This window comes from Mesoplodon densirostris, chromosome 8, assembly GCF_025265405.1.
Source record: "Mesoplodon densirostris isolate mMesDen1 chromosome 8, mMesDen1 primary haplotype, whole genome shotgun sequence".
Taxonomy (NCBI): domain Eukaryota; kingdom Metazoa; phylum Chordata; class Mammalia; order Artiodactyla; family Ziphiidae; genus Mesoplodon; species Mesoplodon densirostris.
In genome coordinates, this window is record NC_082668.1 from 61962111 (window position 1) to 61980002 (window position 17892).

At 36.6% G+C, this 17892-nt stretch overlaps 1 protein-coding gene across 1 annotated transcript in view; it reads right to left on the reverse strand.

Moving 5' to 3' along the window:
* The window catches only part of LRP1B (LDL receptor related protein 1B), a 1545691-nt gene that overhangs the window by 608826 nt on the left and 918973 nt on the right, over positions 1-17892 (reverse strand). The window contains exons 30-31 of the mRNA XM_060105953.1: positions 14212-14386; positions 13277-13371 (exon numbers count right to left, since the gene is read on the reverse strand). Coding sequence (XP_059961936.1) covers positions 13277-13371; positions 14212-14386 — 270 coding nt within the window. The remainder of the gene's footprint in view (positions 1-13276; positions 13372-14211; positions 14387-17892) is intronic.

The following is a 17892-nucleotide window of genomic DNA, read 5'->3' on the forward strand; positions in this document are numbered from 1 at the left end:
GGTTAACAGCTGATCTCTCAGCAGAAACTCTACAAGCCAGAAGGGAGTGGCAGAACATAATTAAAGTGATGAAGGAGAAAAACCTGCAACCAAGATTACTCTACCCAGCAAGGATCTCATTCAGATTTGATGGAGAAATTAAAACGTTTACAGACAAGCAAAAGCTGAGAGAGTTCAGCACCACCAAACCAGCTTTACAACAAATGCTAAAGGAACTTCTCCAGGGAAGAAACACAACGGAAGGAAAATACCTACAATAACGAACCCAAAACAATTAAGGAAATGGGAATAGGAACATACATATCAATAATTACCTTAAATGTAAATGGACTAAGTGCTCCCACCAAAAGACACAGACTGGCTGAATGGATACAAAAACAAGACCCATATATATGCTGTCTACAAGAGACCCACTTCAGACCTAGAGACACATACAGATTGAAAGTAAGGGGATGAAAAAAGATATTCCATGCAAATGGAAATCAAAAGAAAGCTGGAGTAGCAATTCTTATATCAGACAAAATAGACTTTAAAATAAAGACTATTAGAAGAGACAAAGAAGGACACTACATAATGATCAAGGGATTGATCCAAGAAGAAGATATAACAATTGTAAATATTTATGCACCCAACATAGGAGCACCTCAATACATAAGGCAAATACTAACAGCCATAAAAGGGGAAATCGACAGTAACACACTCATAGTAGGGGACTTTAACACCTCACTTTCACCAATGGACAGATCATCCAAAATGAAAATAAATAAGGAAACACAAGCTTTACATGATACATTAAACAAGATGGATTAATTGATATTTATAGGACATTCCATCCAAAAACAACAGAATACACATTTTTCTCAAGTGCTCATGGAACATTCTCCAGGATAGATCATATCTTGGGTCACAAATCAAGCCTTGGTAAATTTAAGAAAATTGAAATTGTATCAAGTATCTTTTCCAACCACAATGCTATGAGACTAGACATCAATTACAGGAAAAGATCTGTAAAAAATACAAACACATGGAGGCTAAACAATACACTACTCAATAACGAAGTGATCACCGAAGAAATCAAAGAGGAAATAAAAAAATACCTAGAAACAAATGACAATGGAGACACGACGACCCAAAACCTATGGGATGCAGAAAAAGCAGTTCTAAGGGGGAAGTTTATAGCAATATAATCCAACCTTAAGAAACAGGAAACATCTCGAGTAAACAACCTGACCCTGCACCTAAAGCAATTAGAGAAAGAAGAACAAAAAATCCCCAAAGTTAGCAGAAGGAAAGAAATCATAAAGATCAGATCAGAAATAAATGAAAAAGAAATGAAGGAAACGATAGCAAAGATCAATAAAACAAAAAGCTGGTTCTTTGAGAAGATAAACAAAATTGATAAACCATTAGCCAGACTCATCAAGAAGAAAAGGGAGAAGACACAAATCAATAGAATTAGAAATGAAAAAGGAGAAGTAACAACAGACACTGCAGAAATACAAAAGATCATGAGAGATTACTACAAGCATCTCTATGCCAATAAAATGGACAACCTGGAAGAAATGGACAAATTCTTAGAAAATCACAACCTGCCAAGACTGAATCAGGAAGAAATAGAAAATATGAATAGACCAATCACAAGCACTGAAATTGGAACTGTGATTAAAAATCTTCCAACAAACAAAAGCCCAGGACCAGATGGCTTCACAGGTGAATTCTATCAAACATTTAGAGACGAGCTAACACCAATCCTTCTCAAACTCTTCCAAAATATAGCAGAGGGAGGAACACTCCCAAACTCATTCTATGAGGCCACCATCACCCTGATACCAAAACCAGGCAAGGATGTCACAAAGAAAGAAATCTACAGGCCAATATCACTGATGAACATAGATGCAAAAATCCTCAACAAAATACTAGCAAACAGAATCCAACAGCACATTAAAAGGATCATACACCATGATCAAGTGGGGTTTATTCCAGGAATGCAAGGATTCTTCAATATATGCAAATCAATCAACGTGATGCACCATATTAACAAATTGAAGAAGAAAAACCATATGATCATCTCAATAGATGCAGAGAAAGCTTTCGACAAAATTCAACACCCATTTATGATAAAAACCCTGCAGAAAGTAGGCATAGAGGGAACGTTCCTCAACATAATAAAGGCCATATATGACAAACCCACAGCCAACATCGTCCTCAATGGTGAAAAACTGAAACCATTTCCACTAAGATCAGGAACAAGACAAGGCTGCCCACTCTCACCACTCTTATTCAACATAGTTTTGGAAGTTTTAGCCACAGCAATCAGAGAAGAAAAAGAAATAAAAGGAATCCAAATTGGAAAAGAAGAAGTAAAGCTGTCACTGTTTGCAGACGACATGATACTATACATAGAGAATCCTAAAGATGCTACCAGAAAACTACTAGAGCTAATCAATGAATTTGGTAAAGTAGCAGGATACAAAATTAATGCACAGAAATCTCTGGCATTCTTGTACACTAATGATGAAAACTCTGAAAGTGAAATCAAGAAAACACTCCCATTTACCACTGCAACAAAAAGTATAAAATATCTAGGAATAAACCTACCTAAGGAGACAAAAGACCTGTATGCAGAAAATTATAAGACACTGATGAAAGAAATTAAAGATGATACAAATAGATGGAGAGATATACCATGTTCTTGGATTGGAAGAATCAACATTGTGAAAATAACTCTACTACACAAAGCAATCTACAGATTCAATGCAATCCCTATCAAACTACCACTGGCATTTTTCACAGAACTAGAACAAAAAATTTCAAAATTTGTTTGGAAAAACTAAAGACCCCGAATAGCCAAAGCAATCTTGAGAGCGAAAAACAGAGCTGGAGGAATCAGGCTCCCTGACTTCAGACTATACTACAAAGCTACAGTAATCAAGACAGTGTGGTACTGGCAGAAAAACAGAAATATAGATCAATGGAACAGGATAGAAAGCCCAGAGATAAACCCACGCACATATGGTCACCTTATCTTTGATAAAGGAGGCAGGAATGTACAGTGGAGAAAGGACAGCCTCTTCAATAAGTGGTGCTGGGAAAACTGGACAGGGACATGTAAAAGTATGAGATTAGAGCATTCCCTGACACCATACACAAAAATAAGCTCAAAATGGATTAAAGACCTAAATGTAAGGCCAGACACTATCAAACTCTTAGAGGAGAACATAGGCAGAACACTCTATGACAGAAATCACAGCAAGATCCTTTTGGACCCACCTCCTAGAGAAATGGAAATATAAACAAAGATAAACAAATGGGGCCTAATGAAACTCCAAAGCTTTTGCACAGCAAAGGAAACCATAAACAAGACAAAAGACAACCCTCAGAATGGGAGAAAATATTTGCAAATGAAGCAACTGACAAAGGATTAATCTCCAAAATTTATAAGCAGCTCATGAAGCTCAATAGCAAAAAAAACAAACAACCCAATCCAAAAATGGGCAGAAGACTTAAATAGGCATTTCTCCAAAGAAGATATACAGACTGCCAACAAACACATGAAAGAATGCTCAACATCATTAATCATTAGAGAAATGCAAATCAAAACTACAATGAGATATCATCTCACACCAGTCAGAATGGCCATCATCAAAAAATCTAGAAACAATAAATGCTGGAGAGGGTGTGGAGAAAAGGGAGCACTCTTGCACTGCTGGTGGGAATGTGAATTGGTACAGCCACTATGGAGAACAGTATGGAGGTTCCTTAAAAAACTACAAATAGAACTACCATATGACCCAGCAATCCCACTACTAGGCATATACCCTGAGAAAACCATAATTCAAAAAGAGACATGTACCAAAATGTTCATAGCAACTCTATTCACAATAGCCCGGAGATGGAAACAACCTAAGTGTCCATCAGTGGATGAATGGATAAAGAAGATGTGGCACATTTTATGGCTGAATATTACTCAGCCATAAAAAGCAATGAAACTGAGCTATTTGTAATGAGGTGGATAGACCCAGAGTCTGTCATACAGTGTGAAGTAAGTCAGAAAGAGAAAGACAAATAGTGTATGCTAACACATATATATGGAATTAAAAAAAAATGTCATGAAGAACCTAGGGGTAAAACGGGAATAAAGACACAGACCTACTTGAGAATGGACTTGAGGATATGGGGAGGGGGAAGGGTAAGCTGTGAGAAAGCGAAAGAGAGGCATGGACATATATACTCTACCTAACGTAAGGTAGATAGATAGTGGGAAGCTGCCGCATAGCACAGGGAGATCAGCTAGGTGCTTTGTGACCGCCTGGAGGTGTGGGATGGGGAGGGTGGGAGGGAGGGAGACGCAGGAGGGAAGGGTTGTGGGAACAGATGTATATGTATGACTGATTCACTTTGTTATAAAGCAGAAACTAATTAAAAATATATTATTCAACAAAAAGTTGAGAATGTAGGGCATCAGAATACGCCACTGTAAAATAGACCTCTTTGGTTTAAAGATTATTTTGTTCTGAAGATAATTAAGAAACAACAGACACCAAAAATCAAAGCTCTCTGCCCTCCCTTTTTGCAGAAAGCGGGCTTAGCCTCTTAATCACCAGAGACAGGTCTAGATTTACAAGCCCAGAGACAGCACTGAGAGGAATCTATGTAACAAAAGTTACCAAAATGACCCTTATCTTTCCTTAGTTTTCCTCATATATTTACCTTCTCATAGTATGCCTTCCTTGAAAGTTTAAAACCTTTTTCCTTTAACTTTTTATTTCTCTACAAATTTATTGTTCTTTGGTAAGTTGCTATATAAGCACAAGTTTTAACCACTCCTTTGAGTTATTCTTCAATGAGTTTCTCTCCCATGTATGTGTGCTATGTGAGTTAATAAACTGTTTTCCTCTTTTTAATTTGTCTTTTGTCAGTCTAATTTTCAGGGCCTTAGCCAGAGAACCTAGGATAGAGGAAATAATTGTTTGGTTTTTTTCTTCTACTGCAAGTATCTATATCACCCTCATCTTAACCTGATCTAAAGTATTCCTTGAAATAATCCTCTCAATTCACTCTACTATAAGAAGTCACTGATGGGACTTCCCTGGTGGTGCAGTGGTTAAGAATCTGCCTGCCAATGCAGGGGACATGGGTTCGAGCCCTGGTCCAGGAAGATCCCACATGCCGCAGAGCAACTAAGCCCGTGCGCCACAACTACTGAGCCTGCTCTCTAGAGCCTGCAAGCCACAACTACGGGGCCCACGCACCACAACTACCAAAGCCTGTGTGCCTAGAGCCTGTGCTCCGCAACAAGAGAAGCCACCACAATGAGAAGCCCGTGTGCCACAAAAAAGAATAGCCTCCACTCGCTGCAACTAGAGAAAACCTGTGCTCAGCAACGAAGACCCAACATAGCCAAAGATAAATAAATAAATGAATTAAAACAAAAAAAGTCACTGATGACACACAGTTACAGACCTAAGTTAATTAGTTCCTTATTGCTTATTGTATCAAGTTAGGATTTCAGCATGTCCTCCATTCTCCCTCACATAAATCATTTTACTTGGGACAATTTATATTTCAAGCTCTTAATGTCCCAAGCTCTTACTTGGGACAATTTATCTTATAGTTCAAGCTCTTAAAATTATGTGCCTTGTGAAAATAACATGCAAAATTAAAGGAAAACCAGAGTCAGTGACAGTTTATTTCTTAAGAAGTATTTTGTTCTAAAAGATCATTTTAAAAGGTTTAATGCCTACAGTTTTATAATTTCCCTAAGCTATATTTATAGCTTGACAGGTAAAATAGAGCCAACTATTTTTAAAAACACTGAATTGTGTCATTTGAATATTTAAAAATTATAGTTCCTGTCAATATTATCCAAAATATTCCCTTGTATTAGATATTTTTTCCCCAGACATGCAGAATAATTCAGTTGTTTTAGATATATCATGATTTTGTGCCTTTTAAGCCTGTTTTTTGTTTTTTTTTTCTACTAAGAATAAGGAGGGCTTCCCTGATGGCACAGTGGTTGAGAGTCTGCCTGCCGCTGCAGGGGACACGGGTTCATGCCCCGGTCTGGGAAGTTCCTACATGCCACGGAGTGGCTGGGCCCATGAGCCATGGCCGCTGAGCCTGCACGTCCGGAGCCTGTGCTCTGCAGCGGGAGAGGCCACAGCAGTGAGAGGCCCACGTACTGCAAAAAAAAAAAAAAAAAAAAAAAAATGTTTGGTAGGTTTCAAGAAGGTATACTTGAAGGTTGAGTAAACAAATGACTTTTGGTTAGGATTACATTTATTTTTCAAAAACTTATTTATTTATTTTTGGCTGAGTTGGGTCTTTGTTGCTGTGTGCAGGCTTTCTCTAGTTGAGGCAAGCGGGGGTTACTGTTCCTTGTGGTGAGCAGGCTTCTCATTGCGGTGGCTTCTCTTGTTGCGGAGCATGGGCTCTAGGCACGCGGGCTTCAGTAGTTGTGGCTTGCGGGCTCTAGAGCGCAGGCTCAGTAGTTGTGGCGCACGGGCTTAGTCGCTCCGCGGCATGTGGGATCTTCCTGGACCAGGGCTCGAACCTGTGTCCCCTGCCTTGGCAGGCAGATTCTTAACCACTGCACCACCAGGGAAGCCCTGGGATTACATTTAAAATGAACAGAAAACATCAAGAAAATAAAATATATAGTTATACTAGATTCTTAAGAGTAAGCCATGAAGGGTAATGCTGATTGACAAGCCAATATGCTTTACATGAGGCTTGAGGGATAAAATTCAGAATATATAAACATTTTAAACTCTGAAATGGCTTTAAGTAGTAAATTAAAATCCCGTTTTGTAAACTGCTCTAAGCATTTAATGTATCCAAGACTGAGCAATAAATCTTAATTGAAAATATTTAGTTCAACAATGTATAATGGGAATGTTGATTTGTATTTAACAGAAACAAAGTTATTCAGCCCAAACTGCCTGAAGGCTGCAATTACTTGGTCTTCAGTGATACACACTCATCAAATGCCAAGTTGGGTGTTTTGATAAGATCACTATGCACTTCTCTTTCAAGTATGTCATGCATATGGATTTAACAGAGAACAAGTAAGGGAAATCCACTGAATTAAAATATGAAAACAATTCCACAAACTAGAAGGCCTAGTATATCAGTGACATTACTGTTTAAAACATGCATTTAAAGATCCAGAAATAATTAATTGTGAGGTACAATTGACACAGAGGTGAGACTGGTTCTTGCATACCCCTGGCTGCTTAGAAAAGCTGACTGCAGTGTCCGACTTTTTCCCACATTTCTTAGGAGTACATAAGCCCTAGATTTTTCTTTCCCACCTTCCATGCTTGAAAGAGTACCAGTTTTATTCCTTGATCTTTGCTTGAGGTCAGGTAATTACTATATGAAATGAGCCTCTCTGGGCATAGCATATGGTTAAGATTTAATATGACTTTGGAAGCAGATAAACTTGGTTTTGAATCCCAACTCTACTATTCATCCCAGGCAACTCATTTCTTTCAACAAGCCTCGGTTTCTGAATCTATAAAGGAAGAGTAAGAAAGTCTTCCAGAAATGATTACCATGAGATGATTAATGAAAAGCATTTTTCAAGTGCTTAATATATTCTAAATCTGTAAAAAGTAGTCACTATAATTATGTTATTTTTGTTGCCAAAGTGACATCCTCATCATATATCCCAGGCTAAGTGCATACAACCACAAAGGTGTAACTTCATAGTGAGAATACAGGTTTCATAAAGGGTGATAGAAAATGATTGTTTTCATTTGACACTTCCCAGCCTTACAAGACAGAATATTGTTTTTTCTCCTTACATCTTGTACATTTTTTCCATGCATTTTTCTATATATTTTTTCCAAAAATAATTTATAATCTGACAGTCAATATGCAAAAGGAGAAAAATCAACTGAACAGTAGCTCCTGCTTTCCTAATCACCTAATTTTCTTCATGGAAATCGTTCAGGGAATGCAGTGGGCAGGAGTTTAAGCCAGAGATAGCTCAGACAGATTCATCATGAGAAAGTAATTACAATAACTTCCTGAAGTGCAAAATATCAGTGAAATTCAATGAGTAAATAACACAGTAACAAATATCCCTATGTATATAGGTATTTCATAGGTATGCCAGTCATTGTATACCAACAAAAACAGGTTTGTACTTATTTTTTTCACACATTCATATGTTCATTTATAGCACTGAAAAGTTCCATTTTACAAATCATCTCAGGGGAATAGTTCTAAAAGAAACTTATAAAGTGGGATTACCGTGGCATGAATTCTTGGGAGTATTTCAAAAATTCTTCTACTATCAAATGTTTCCTTATGAGACTTAACCTTGATACTACACTAAAAGGCAGTTTAAATTTAAACAACAAAAAAATATTTTTGGTCCACTTATTCACATCTCAGCTCTAAACTGTCCATTAAGAGAGGGAAAAAAAAATAACAGCAAAAAAAGAACTTTTAGAAAAGAAAACACAATAATCTGAAATACTTCAGTATTTTGTGTAAATTAGTAAACAATATAACTTACTGAATATATTTTAAGAAAGTGGTTCGGGGCTTCCCTGGTGGCGCAGTGGTTGAGAGTCCGCCTGCCAATGCAGGGGACACGGGTTCGTGCCCCGGTCCGGGAGGATCCCACATGCCGTGGAGCAACTGGGCCCGTGAGCCATGGCCGCTGAGCCTGTGCATCTGGAGCCTGTGCTCCGCAACGGGAGAGGCCACAACAGTGAGGGGCCCGCGTACCACAAAAAACAACAACAACAAAAAAAAAAACAAACAAAAAAGAAAGTGGTTCAAGCACACACAGTGAAAATGCTAACTTAAAAAAAAAAGTTACTAGGCAACATAATTTTAATCTATTTTAATCAGTATCTACAATACTCTTGAAACCAGCATTGTCTTTACTGGTGCCATTCCTCACAAATAAAGAATTTAAACTGACAATATATATAAGACTTTCCTGCTATAAAGTTACTCATCAATAATATTTTTTATAGTTAATTTACAGATAAGAGCCTCTCTAGCCTATTGGGATAGATAAAAAATTGCAGTTAATAGGGTTGCAATGAATAAGGGTTACATTCAAAAGAACTTGGTTTTATATTTATACTATGTGCTAAAAAACAAACAAACAAAACAAAACTTGCCAATAAGTAGATAAATTGACCAATTGATTTCTGTTTGTTTTCTTTTTATGAGAAATATCTGAGGTGCTAATGAGAGCTGATGGGGTTCAGGACAGGTCACCCCAAAATGTGCTATGTTGGCATATTGATTTTTTTTCTTGTTGATAGTTGTTAATTTTATTTTATTTAATTTTTTAACTTTTTATTTTATATTGGAGTACAGTTGATTATCAATGTTGTGTTAGTTTCAGATGTACAACAAAGTGATTCAGTTATACATATACATATATCTATTCTTTTTCAAATTCTTTTCCCAATTAGGTTGTTACAGAATACTGAGCAGAGTTCCCTGTGCTATACAGTAGGTCCTTGTTGGTTATCCATTTTAAATATAGCAGTGTGTACATGTCAATCCCAAAATATCCCTCCTCCCAACCCTTCCCCCATATTGATTATATTGAATTAAAGTTACTTAAGAAACAGCTGGTGAAAGAAAAATACTCTGAGCCTCTTTTGTTTGCCTGAAAGAAGGGACTAATTCCCTCATGTGAAGGTATCCTCCCTATACCAGGAAGATAGAAAGCATCCTTATCACCAGAGATAGGGAATTCAAGGCCAAGAAAGCAGTATAAGTAAGCTTTGTTACTTCATTATTTTGGAACTGGAAGCCCAAACCCCTTTGTTTTGTCAAATCTTCACAAATATTTGTTTCTTTGTCTAAAAGGTATAAATGCTGCCTGCTTTGGTCACTTCTTTGGGTCTCATTCTTACGGGGCTCCCATACTTACATAATTAATTTTTTTCTCCTGTTAATCTGCCTTCTGTCAATTTAATTACAGGCATACCTCATTCTATTGCTCTTCACTTTATTACATCCTGAGGATACTGTGTTTTGTGCAAATTGAAGGTTTGAGTCTACCCTGCATCAAGCAGGTCTATCAGCACCATTTTTCCAACAGCATTTGCCTACTGCTTGTCTCTGTGCCACAGTTTGGTAATTCTCACAATATTTCATAATTTTTTATTATTATATTTATTATGGTGATCTGTGATCAGTGGTCTTTGCCATTACCATGATGACTCACTGAAGGCTCAGATGATGGATAGCATTTTTTATCAATAAAGTTTTTTTTTTTTTTTTTTTGTGGTATGCGGGCCTCTCACTGTTGTGGCCTCTCCCATTGTGGAGCACAGGCTCCAGAGGCTCAGGCTCAGCGGCCATGGCTCATGGGCCCAGCCGCTCCGCGGCATGTGGGATCTTCCCAGACTGGGGCACGAACCCATGTCCCCTGCATCAGCAGGCTGACTCTCAACCACTGCGCCACCAGAGAAGCCCAGGAAAGTATTTTTAAATTAAGGTATGTACTTTTTTTTAAAGACATAATGTTATCACACACTTTAAAGACCACAGTATGGTGTAAACATAACTTTTATATGTACTGGGAAAACAAAAATTTCATGTGATTCACTTTATTGTGATATTTGCTTTATTTCGGTGGTCTGGAACTAAATCTGAAATATCTCTGAGGTATGCCTGCACTAGACCAGCCAAAAGAACCTAGAAAGATAGAGGAAAAAATGTTCCTCTCCTATAGAGCCAAATGGCCACAGGGTTAGACAGGGAATATAGGAGAAACAGCAAGAGGAACGCATTTACACACGGACAGCACAGTCTGTCATTCAGCATTGCAGAGACCATCAGTCTTAAGCACCTGGTTGACATGACTAGTAACCTGAAGTAGAAAGTTACTGGAAGGAACTTGTAAGCAATACTTATTTGTAAATCACATCAAGAACTTCTAGAACAAGATGAGGGCCCAGCTGTCTATTGGTCCTAAGGGGCTATACTGGGAAGATCTGAGAGCAGAACCCAGTACTTCAAACTTGTTTGCCTCTTAGCATCAGCATCAGGACAATATAGTTGTGCATAAACATTTGCTCATCTCAGAGGCCCACTTAGATACATATGTTCCTCTGCTAGATTTCTATGGATTCTGTTCTATGTTTATTCTTAACTGAATTCATTTATACTTACTAAATACTGCAGACAATCAAATCATTCAAATTTCAGTCTGTTGGACCCAATATAGTTTCTACCACTACTCTTGATAGGTTCTATTATTAAAGGCCAGATGTTCCTTTCATAAGTTTTCCTCATTTAATCCTCATGAGAACTTTAGAAAATAGGCATTTTACCTTGATTTTACAGATGAGGAAAGCAAGTACCACCGAGCTAACAGTAATTTGCTCAAGGTCACTGAGATAAATTCACTTAATGGGATCTAAAATGATTTAGGTTCATGTGCCCCTAAAGCAAAAGGATAATGTCAAATTTTTATCAACAGGCCGAATACAAAATCTGATACTCAATAAAAATCTGTTTATTGAATAAATGAATGTCTGACTCACAAGCCATACTCATTAATGCTGACTTAAGATATGGTTTGTAATAAGGTTCTGGGTTATTTCTGGGAAAATAGTCTACCTTGCACAAATTAAAATTTAACAGTATAATTCTGAATTTATTTTAAAGTAATTTCCAAATATAACAATAACTGACATGAAGTAGGCATTTAATATTTGTTACTGGATGTTTAATCATCATCCATACACAGTTAAAAATATCACTTGGTGTATAACACCTGAAGGGCCAACTACAAAGTGTAAATAGTAACACTAATTTTTTTCTTACAAACTTTCTTTATATAATCTTCATATACAGCTGTTCTTTAATTTATGTTGAGTAGGAAAATGGAAATTTAGTATTAAAGAAGATAAGGTTTTTTGCCTTATAAAAACGAGCATATAAATGAATATTTTGGTGTAACCTATAGCTACCACATTACAATGTAAGGACTTTATTTGCTCATACTATTTCAGTCATACTCACTTTTCCATATTAAATATTCTGAAAAACTCCAGATAAGAACCAACTGAATTGCTTTAGTCCAAATTAAATCCTTTATATGGGCCCTAATCTTGTAGAGTCCCTTGTTTCTTCTGTTCTAACATCTTCTACACAGAAGTATTAGCATTTCAATTTGCCTTTAATTTCTAACACTACCTTGAATTTCAATTGTGTATCAAATCTTAGAACACAATCCAAAGAAAACAGTTGTTAATAGTATCATTTTACATCACAAGGTTTATTCTATGGACCACATAAAAAGAATTATTTATTGCAAATCTTGTTGATATTATTATCCCTTTATTGAATCATCACTATTAAAAATGAGATACTTCAAGAAAGTATACTTCCACAGTTCTAAAACTAAGAAAAAATTGCTGAAAAGCTTCATGGTGTAGGGATTTTACCCCAAGATTTAAAAATACACAGTATTCAATTCAAAGCAAAATTATGACTTTCTTTTGTATATTCCATCATTGGCACATTTAATATAATATCAAAATTCAGGTTCATTATTGTATTTTTAAAATGACGTTCGTTGAGATGACAAATTAAGGCAGTATGGTAAGTCTTGCCTCTCAAAGAAACAGAAGAGAATATGAGGAAAGAGTGATTACAGTTTGAAAAGAATAGTACAATGTAACTTTATCTTCTAAAAGAATCTTTGTACTTTGATTTTCAAAGATCACTTATGGGAATGAGTCAAAGCTCTCTTTCAGCACCATGAAATTTTACCTGATGAGTTACAGTGGTTAACAAAGGTAGAATGAAAAACTAAATAAACACCCTGCAGAGTAAGTGAAAATTGCTGAAAACTAAATATTAAATACTTAAACTCAAATCATTATAACTGTTAATAATGCTACAATGATGATGATCAGAGGAGGCTTCAGTACATCATATTGCCACCATAGCAACTGGTGTATCAGATATTCACCAGTGAGAATAAGATATTATATTTATTAATTACATTAAGTTTTAAGCAACTTCCATACTTAAGATATTGTAAAAATTCTCTTATCAAAAAAACTTAACTTCGTTTCCAGAAAAAGAATGTTCTTCCCTACCCTACATGGACCAAATGGATTCCATAAGACTGATAAATTTCTGATTTAATTTATATTGCTAGTCTATAATTCTTTCAGGCTCTAGGTCAAAGATCCATTGTACAAGCACAGATCTGTCATATTAAAAACTACAGTGATTAACTAAAAAAAATAAAATAAAATAAAACAGAACTTACCAACTGGTTCCTTTTGATTCTGAAAGAGAATCTTGCTATTACTGCCATCCATATTTGCCATATTAATTGTGTTTCCATCCGTCCAGTAGAGTTTCCTTAATTCAAAATAGATATGGTTTAAAAATATTAGATATAGACCTACTTGTTGACTAGAAGCATACATTGAAGAACAAAGTTAATATTAAGGTAAATTCTTGGCTCAGGATAATTTTTTTCAGGAAGGCCCCCAGATTGTTGAACCACTTGCCTGGGAAGAAAGTACCACTCTTGCTTTTTCCTGTCACTGAAGAACAATAATCTCACTTACTTTCCCGCACCTACATTCACAACTGAATATTTAACTATGACTACAGTAAATTATTTCCATTTAAAGTCATTCATCAAGATTGAATTCTCTTGGCTTGGAGAAATCAGGCACCAGAGAAGGGAACAAAGTCATTTCAATCATTCCAGTTGAAAGCACTCAGGAGAAAGAATTTCTTTTAGCCCTACCCAAGTTCTCTACATGGGTACATGATGACTAGCCAGAAGATGGGAGAATCTGCTCTACTTAGCAGTGACCATAATACTAACACACAGTAAATATGTTATTAACACTGGTATTTGAAATGAAATTAACAACTTCTCCTGGCATCTTTTTTTTTTATTTTGAACTGTCACTCTTTAGAAACATAAATTGATAAAATGTTACAATAATATATAAAAATCTGATTTCATGCAGAAAACAGAAATCTCTAACCAGGGATCTAGTACAATTTCCATATTCACATTTGCTTTTTTGACTGTATAGCTTATATATATATATATATACATATATATATATATATATGTGTGTGTGTGTGTGTGTGTCTTCTGAATTCAACAAAGTTTTTACATAAAATCAGAGCAAAAGTATGTAAAATTTTTGAAAATTTAAAAAAATAATCATACTTTACCCCCTGACTGGGTGAGCTGCTAGACACTGTGGCTTATCGATTCCGTGGATAATTGAGGTTTTCAAGGAGCCATCTAGTCTCGCCACGTTAATTTGCGTTTCATCAAATTCTGAGCTAATCCAGTATAAATTACGTGAGACCCAGTCCACAGCTAACCCTCTGATACTCTGAATATCTGTAAAACAGGAAAGAGAAAATTAAAAATGAATGAAGTTTTTCATTCTTTTGGCTTTCGAAGTCAGTTATTTTCTGTCTCAGGGAAAATTTAATTTACACTATTAGTCAGCTAAAATTGTACAAGATTGTAATCTCATTCCCTTATCAGCCCTTCTTAAGGCATGAATAATCATTAATGTCTTACTGCTGAGCCATTTGAAAACCTGAAGTAACAATTAGCATTGAAATTACACTAACAGTCAATGATTCACTAGTAAACACTTCGGAGCAGACACAGGCAGCAGTCCTATGGGCCAAGGTGACCAAAATTCAAATTAGAGTAATAGCTTCTCTAGTTGATGGCACATCTTTCTAGTTAGGAGAAAGTACTGTGAGCTATCAACAAATGGGTCATTTTATGTTTTAAATGCCAATTTGTTACTGAAATGAAATAAAACAATTCAACTTTCCAAAAAGAATACCAGAGTTCAACATTTTTTAAATGGATAATTAACAGAAATTGACTGAGATATGAGCAAAGAAACTAAAGCTCTTTTAACACTCCTCCAATGTGGATTCTACGGAAATTACTGAAATCTAATTATGTTTTGATTCATTGCATCCAATATGAATATTTGGGTTGCTATTACTTGATGATTCAATTAGGCATCTTTTTATTTTTTATTTTTTTATTTTTTTTTCTTTCTTTTTGTGGTATGCGGGCCTCTTACTGTTGTGGCCTCTCCCGTTGCGGAGCACAGGCTCCGGACGTGCAGGCCCAGCTGCCATGGCTCACGGGCCCAGCCGCTCCGCGGCATATGGGATCCTCCCAGACCGGGGCACGAACCCGTATCCCCTGCATCGGCAGGCGGACTCTTAACCACTGCGCCACCAGGGAGGCCCAGGCATCTTTTTAAAAAATGATGGAATTTAGGCTAAAATATAATTGCACATTTAAATTAAAGAAACAAATTAAAATGAAAGTGTTAAAAACAATGGATACTAGGAAATCTTTTTAACATATTAACAGGTAAAGCAGGCCAATTTAGTTCCCAATCTGTGGCATTTGACTACTTTTACTTGGTTTCGCCTTTATTTCATAAAGTTTTAACATTTTCTATCATGCTGTACCTCTTAGGGCTCTCCAGACCCCTGCTAGTCAAATTTACAAGACACCTGAAGACTCTTAAAAGGAAGATTCTGATTCAGTAGGTCTGGGGAGGGTCCTAAGATTCTTCAACTTATAACTAGCTCCCAAGTGCGGTAGCCACTACTCCAGAGCAGCAGGTCCAATCCAAATGCTGCTAGAAACCCAGAGCCGCTGCTACTTAGCTCTTCTAATTACTACATCTTCCCTTTTTGTAATTTTTAAAAGATGCCACCAAGCTAGATTTCCAGAAAGTGAAAACTCTGGATTTGTAAAATCTGCTAACTAGTTCAATTAAAAAAAAAAAAAAAAACATTTATTTATTTATGTTTGGCTGCGTTGTGTCTTCATTGCTGTGCGCAGGCTTTCCCTAGTTGCAGCTACAGGGGGGACAATCTTCGGTGTGGTGCGCAGGCCTCTCATTGCTGTGGCCTCTCTTATTGCAGAGCACGGGATCTAGGCATGTGGGTTTCAGTAGTTGTGACACTCAGGCTCAGTAGTTGTGGCTCATGGGCCTAGTTTCTCCGCAGCATGTGGGATGCCCCGGACCAGGGCTTGAACCCGTGTCCCCTGCATTGGCAGGCGGACTCCCAACCACTGCACAACCAGGGAAGTCTCACTAGTTCAAAATTTAAAGGAGCAAAATAAGGGAGGCCTGACAGTTCTGGGTCAGCTGTGAAGTGCTGTGCTGGCATGGTAGGCTCTACCCCAAGTTTACATCCTTGAGTCTTAACAGAGCCTATTTTCCTGCTCAATATTCTTTTTATTATTTCTAAATAACTTTTAATCATAGTGCCCTTAAAAGGTATTCCCCATGTTTCAACTTCTCCTGTAGGCAACACCTTCTCACTCTGCAAGTTACCTTTCATCATTAATTTCTGGTAAGTTGGCAAATTTTGTATGTGAACTTCATTTCTCAACCCAACACTTGAAATTTATTTTTATTTTTAGTTATTCTCATCCAGTTCCCTCTTTTCTCAAGGGAAGAAAAAGTAATACAACACCTCTGTAAAGCTAAACCTGCCAAGTCAGATATTTATTTGCCTCACCCAGAATATTTATTCTTCTTCCTTCACCCTCTGGACTTAATTGGTTGCTGAGAAACCGTAATGAGAAGATTTGGCTTCCTGTTCTAGGTTGGGTGCCTATTTTTTGTCCTTAAATTGCTTAAATTTTGGCCTATTTTTTAATCAGCAAAATGAGGATAATTATAGATAATTCATAGGATTGTTGTGAATATTAGAGGACGTGTGTTCATGCAGCTTAATTCAGGGTTGAGGGATACTTTGCCAAACCAAGGACTTAATACTTTCTGCTTTTTTACCCTGAATTGCTTGGTACTGGCAAAAATAAAATAAGTTTTTATTTCCTCTAAAATACATGTTATCCAGAATTTGTTTGGTTTCTTTCTGCTGTCTCTTCTGCTCAAAATCCTTTTACTTATTTCTGATTGACTCTTAATCATACAGCCTAGAGAAGACACTGCATTTTTAAACTGGAAATCATAGCCAAATGTAAGCTATGAATACCTATTTAGTCCTTGTGAATTCTGTAGTTCATGCTCTCTCAAATCTATTTCTATCTTTAATATTGCTTAGCATACAGTCTTTTTCTTCTCTCAAGCAGTTGATTTAGCTGCTGCCAGGTTATTTTTCTGACTAGAGAGCTCTGGATCATGACCTTTGGTTGCCCCAAGGTATTCTATTGCTTCCAACCACTCAGAAAGTGATGTCTAAATTCCTCAGCCTGGCTTTCTGTATAATCTGAATATAATTACCTTTCCAACCTTATTTCTCACTATTTTTAGCCAATTATCTTATTACAGTTCAGTCATATTGATGTGTTCTCAGATTCCCAGCCTTGTCCTAAACTTTCCAATCTATATAGAATTACCTGGACCTCACATCCAATCACATCTTCACTTTTCTAAATCTCATGCAAAATAGGCCAGCTGATAGGCAACATCATCCTTCAATCACAAAAACCTAATCAATTCTCCTAAATATTCCAGCCATAAAGATTTTCTTTATCAACCTAACTCAACAGGACTATATCTGGTCAATTCCTTTCTACCTAATGTGATAATTATTTGTTAACATACTAGTACTTTCACATATACTTCTTGAAGGTGGGCTCCTTGCTAATTTATCTTTATAGTTCCCCTCCCCAAACGTATACAACATTGTCTTAAAAATAAATATTTTTATTGAATTGATGAATGAATTCATTATATGCACAATCAATAATTTTAAGGATATGTGAGCTGAGCTAAAAATATCAGATGTAGGGCCTCCCTGGTGGCGCAAGTGGTTGAGAGTCCGCCTGCCGATGCAGGGGATACGGGTTCATGCCCCGGTCTGGGAGGATCCCATATGCCG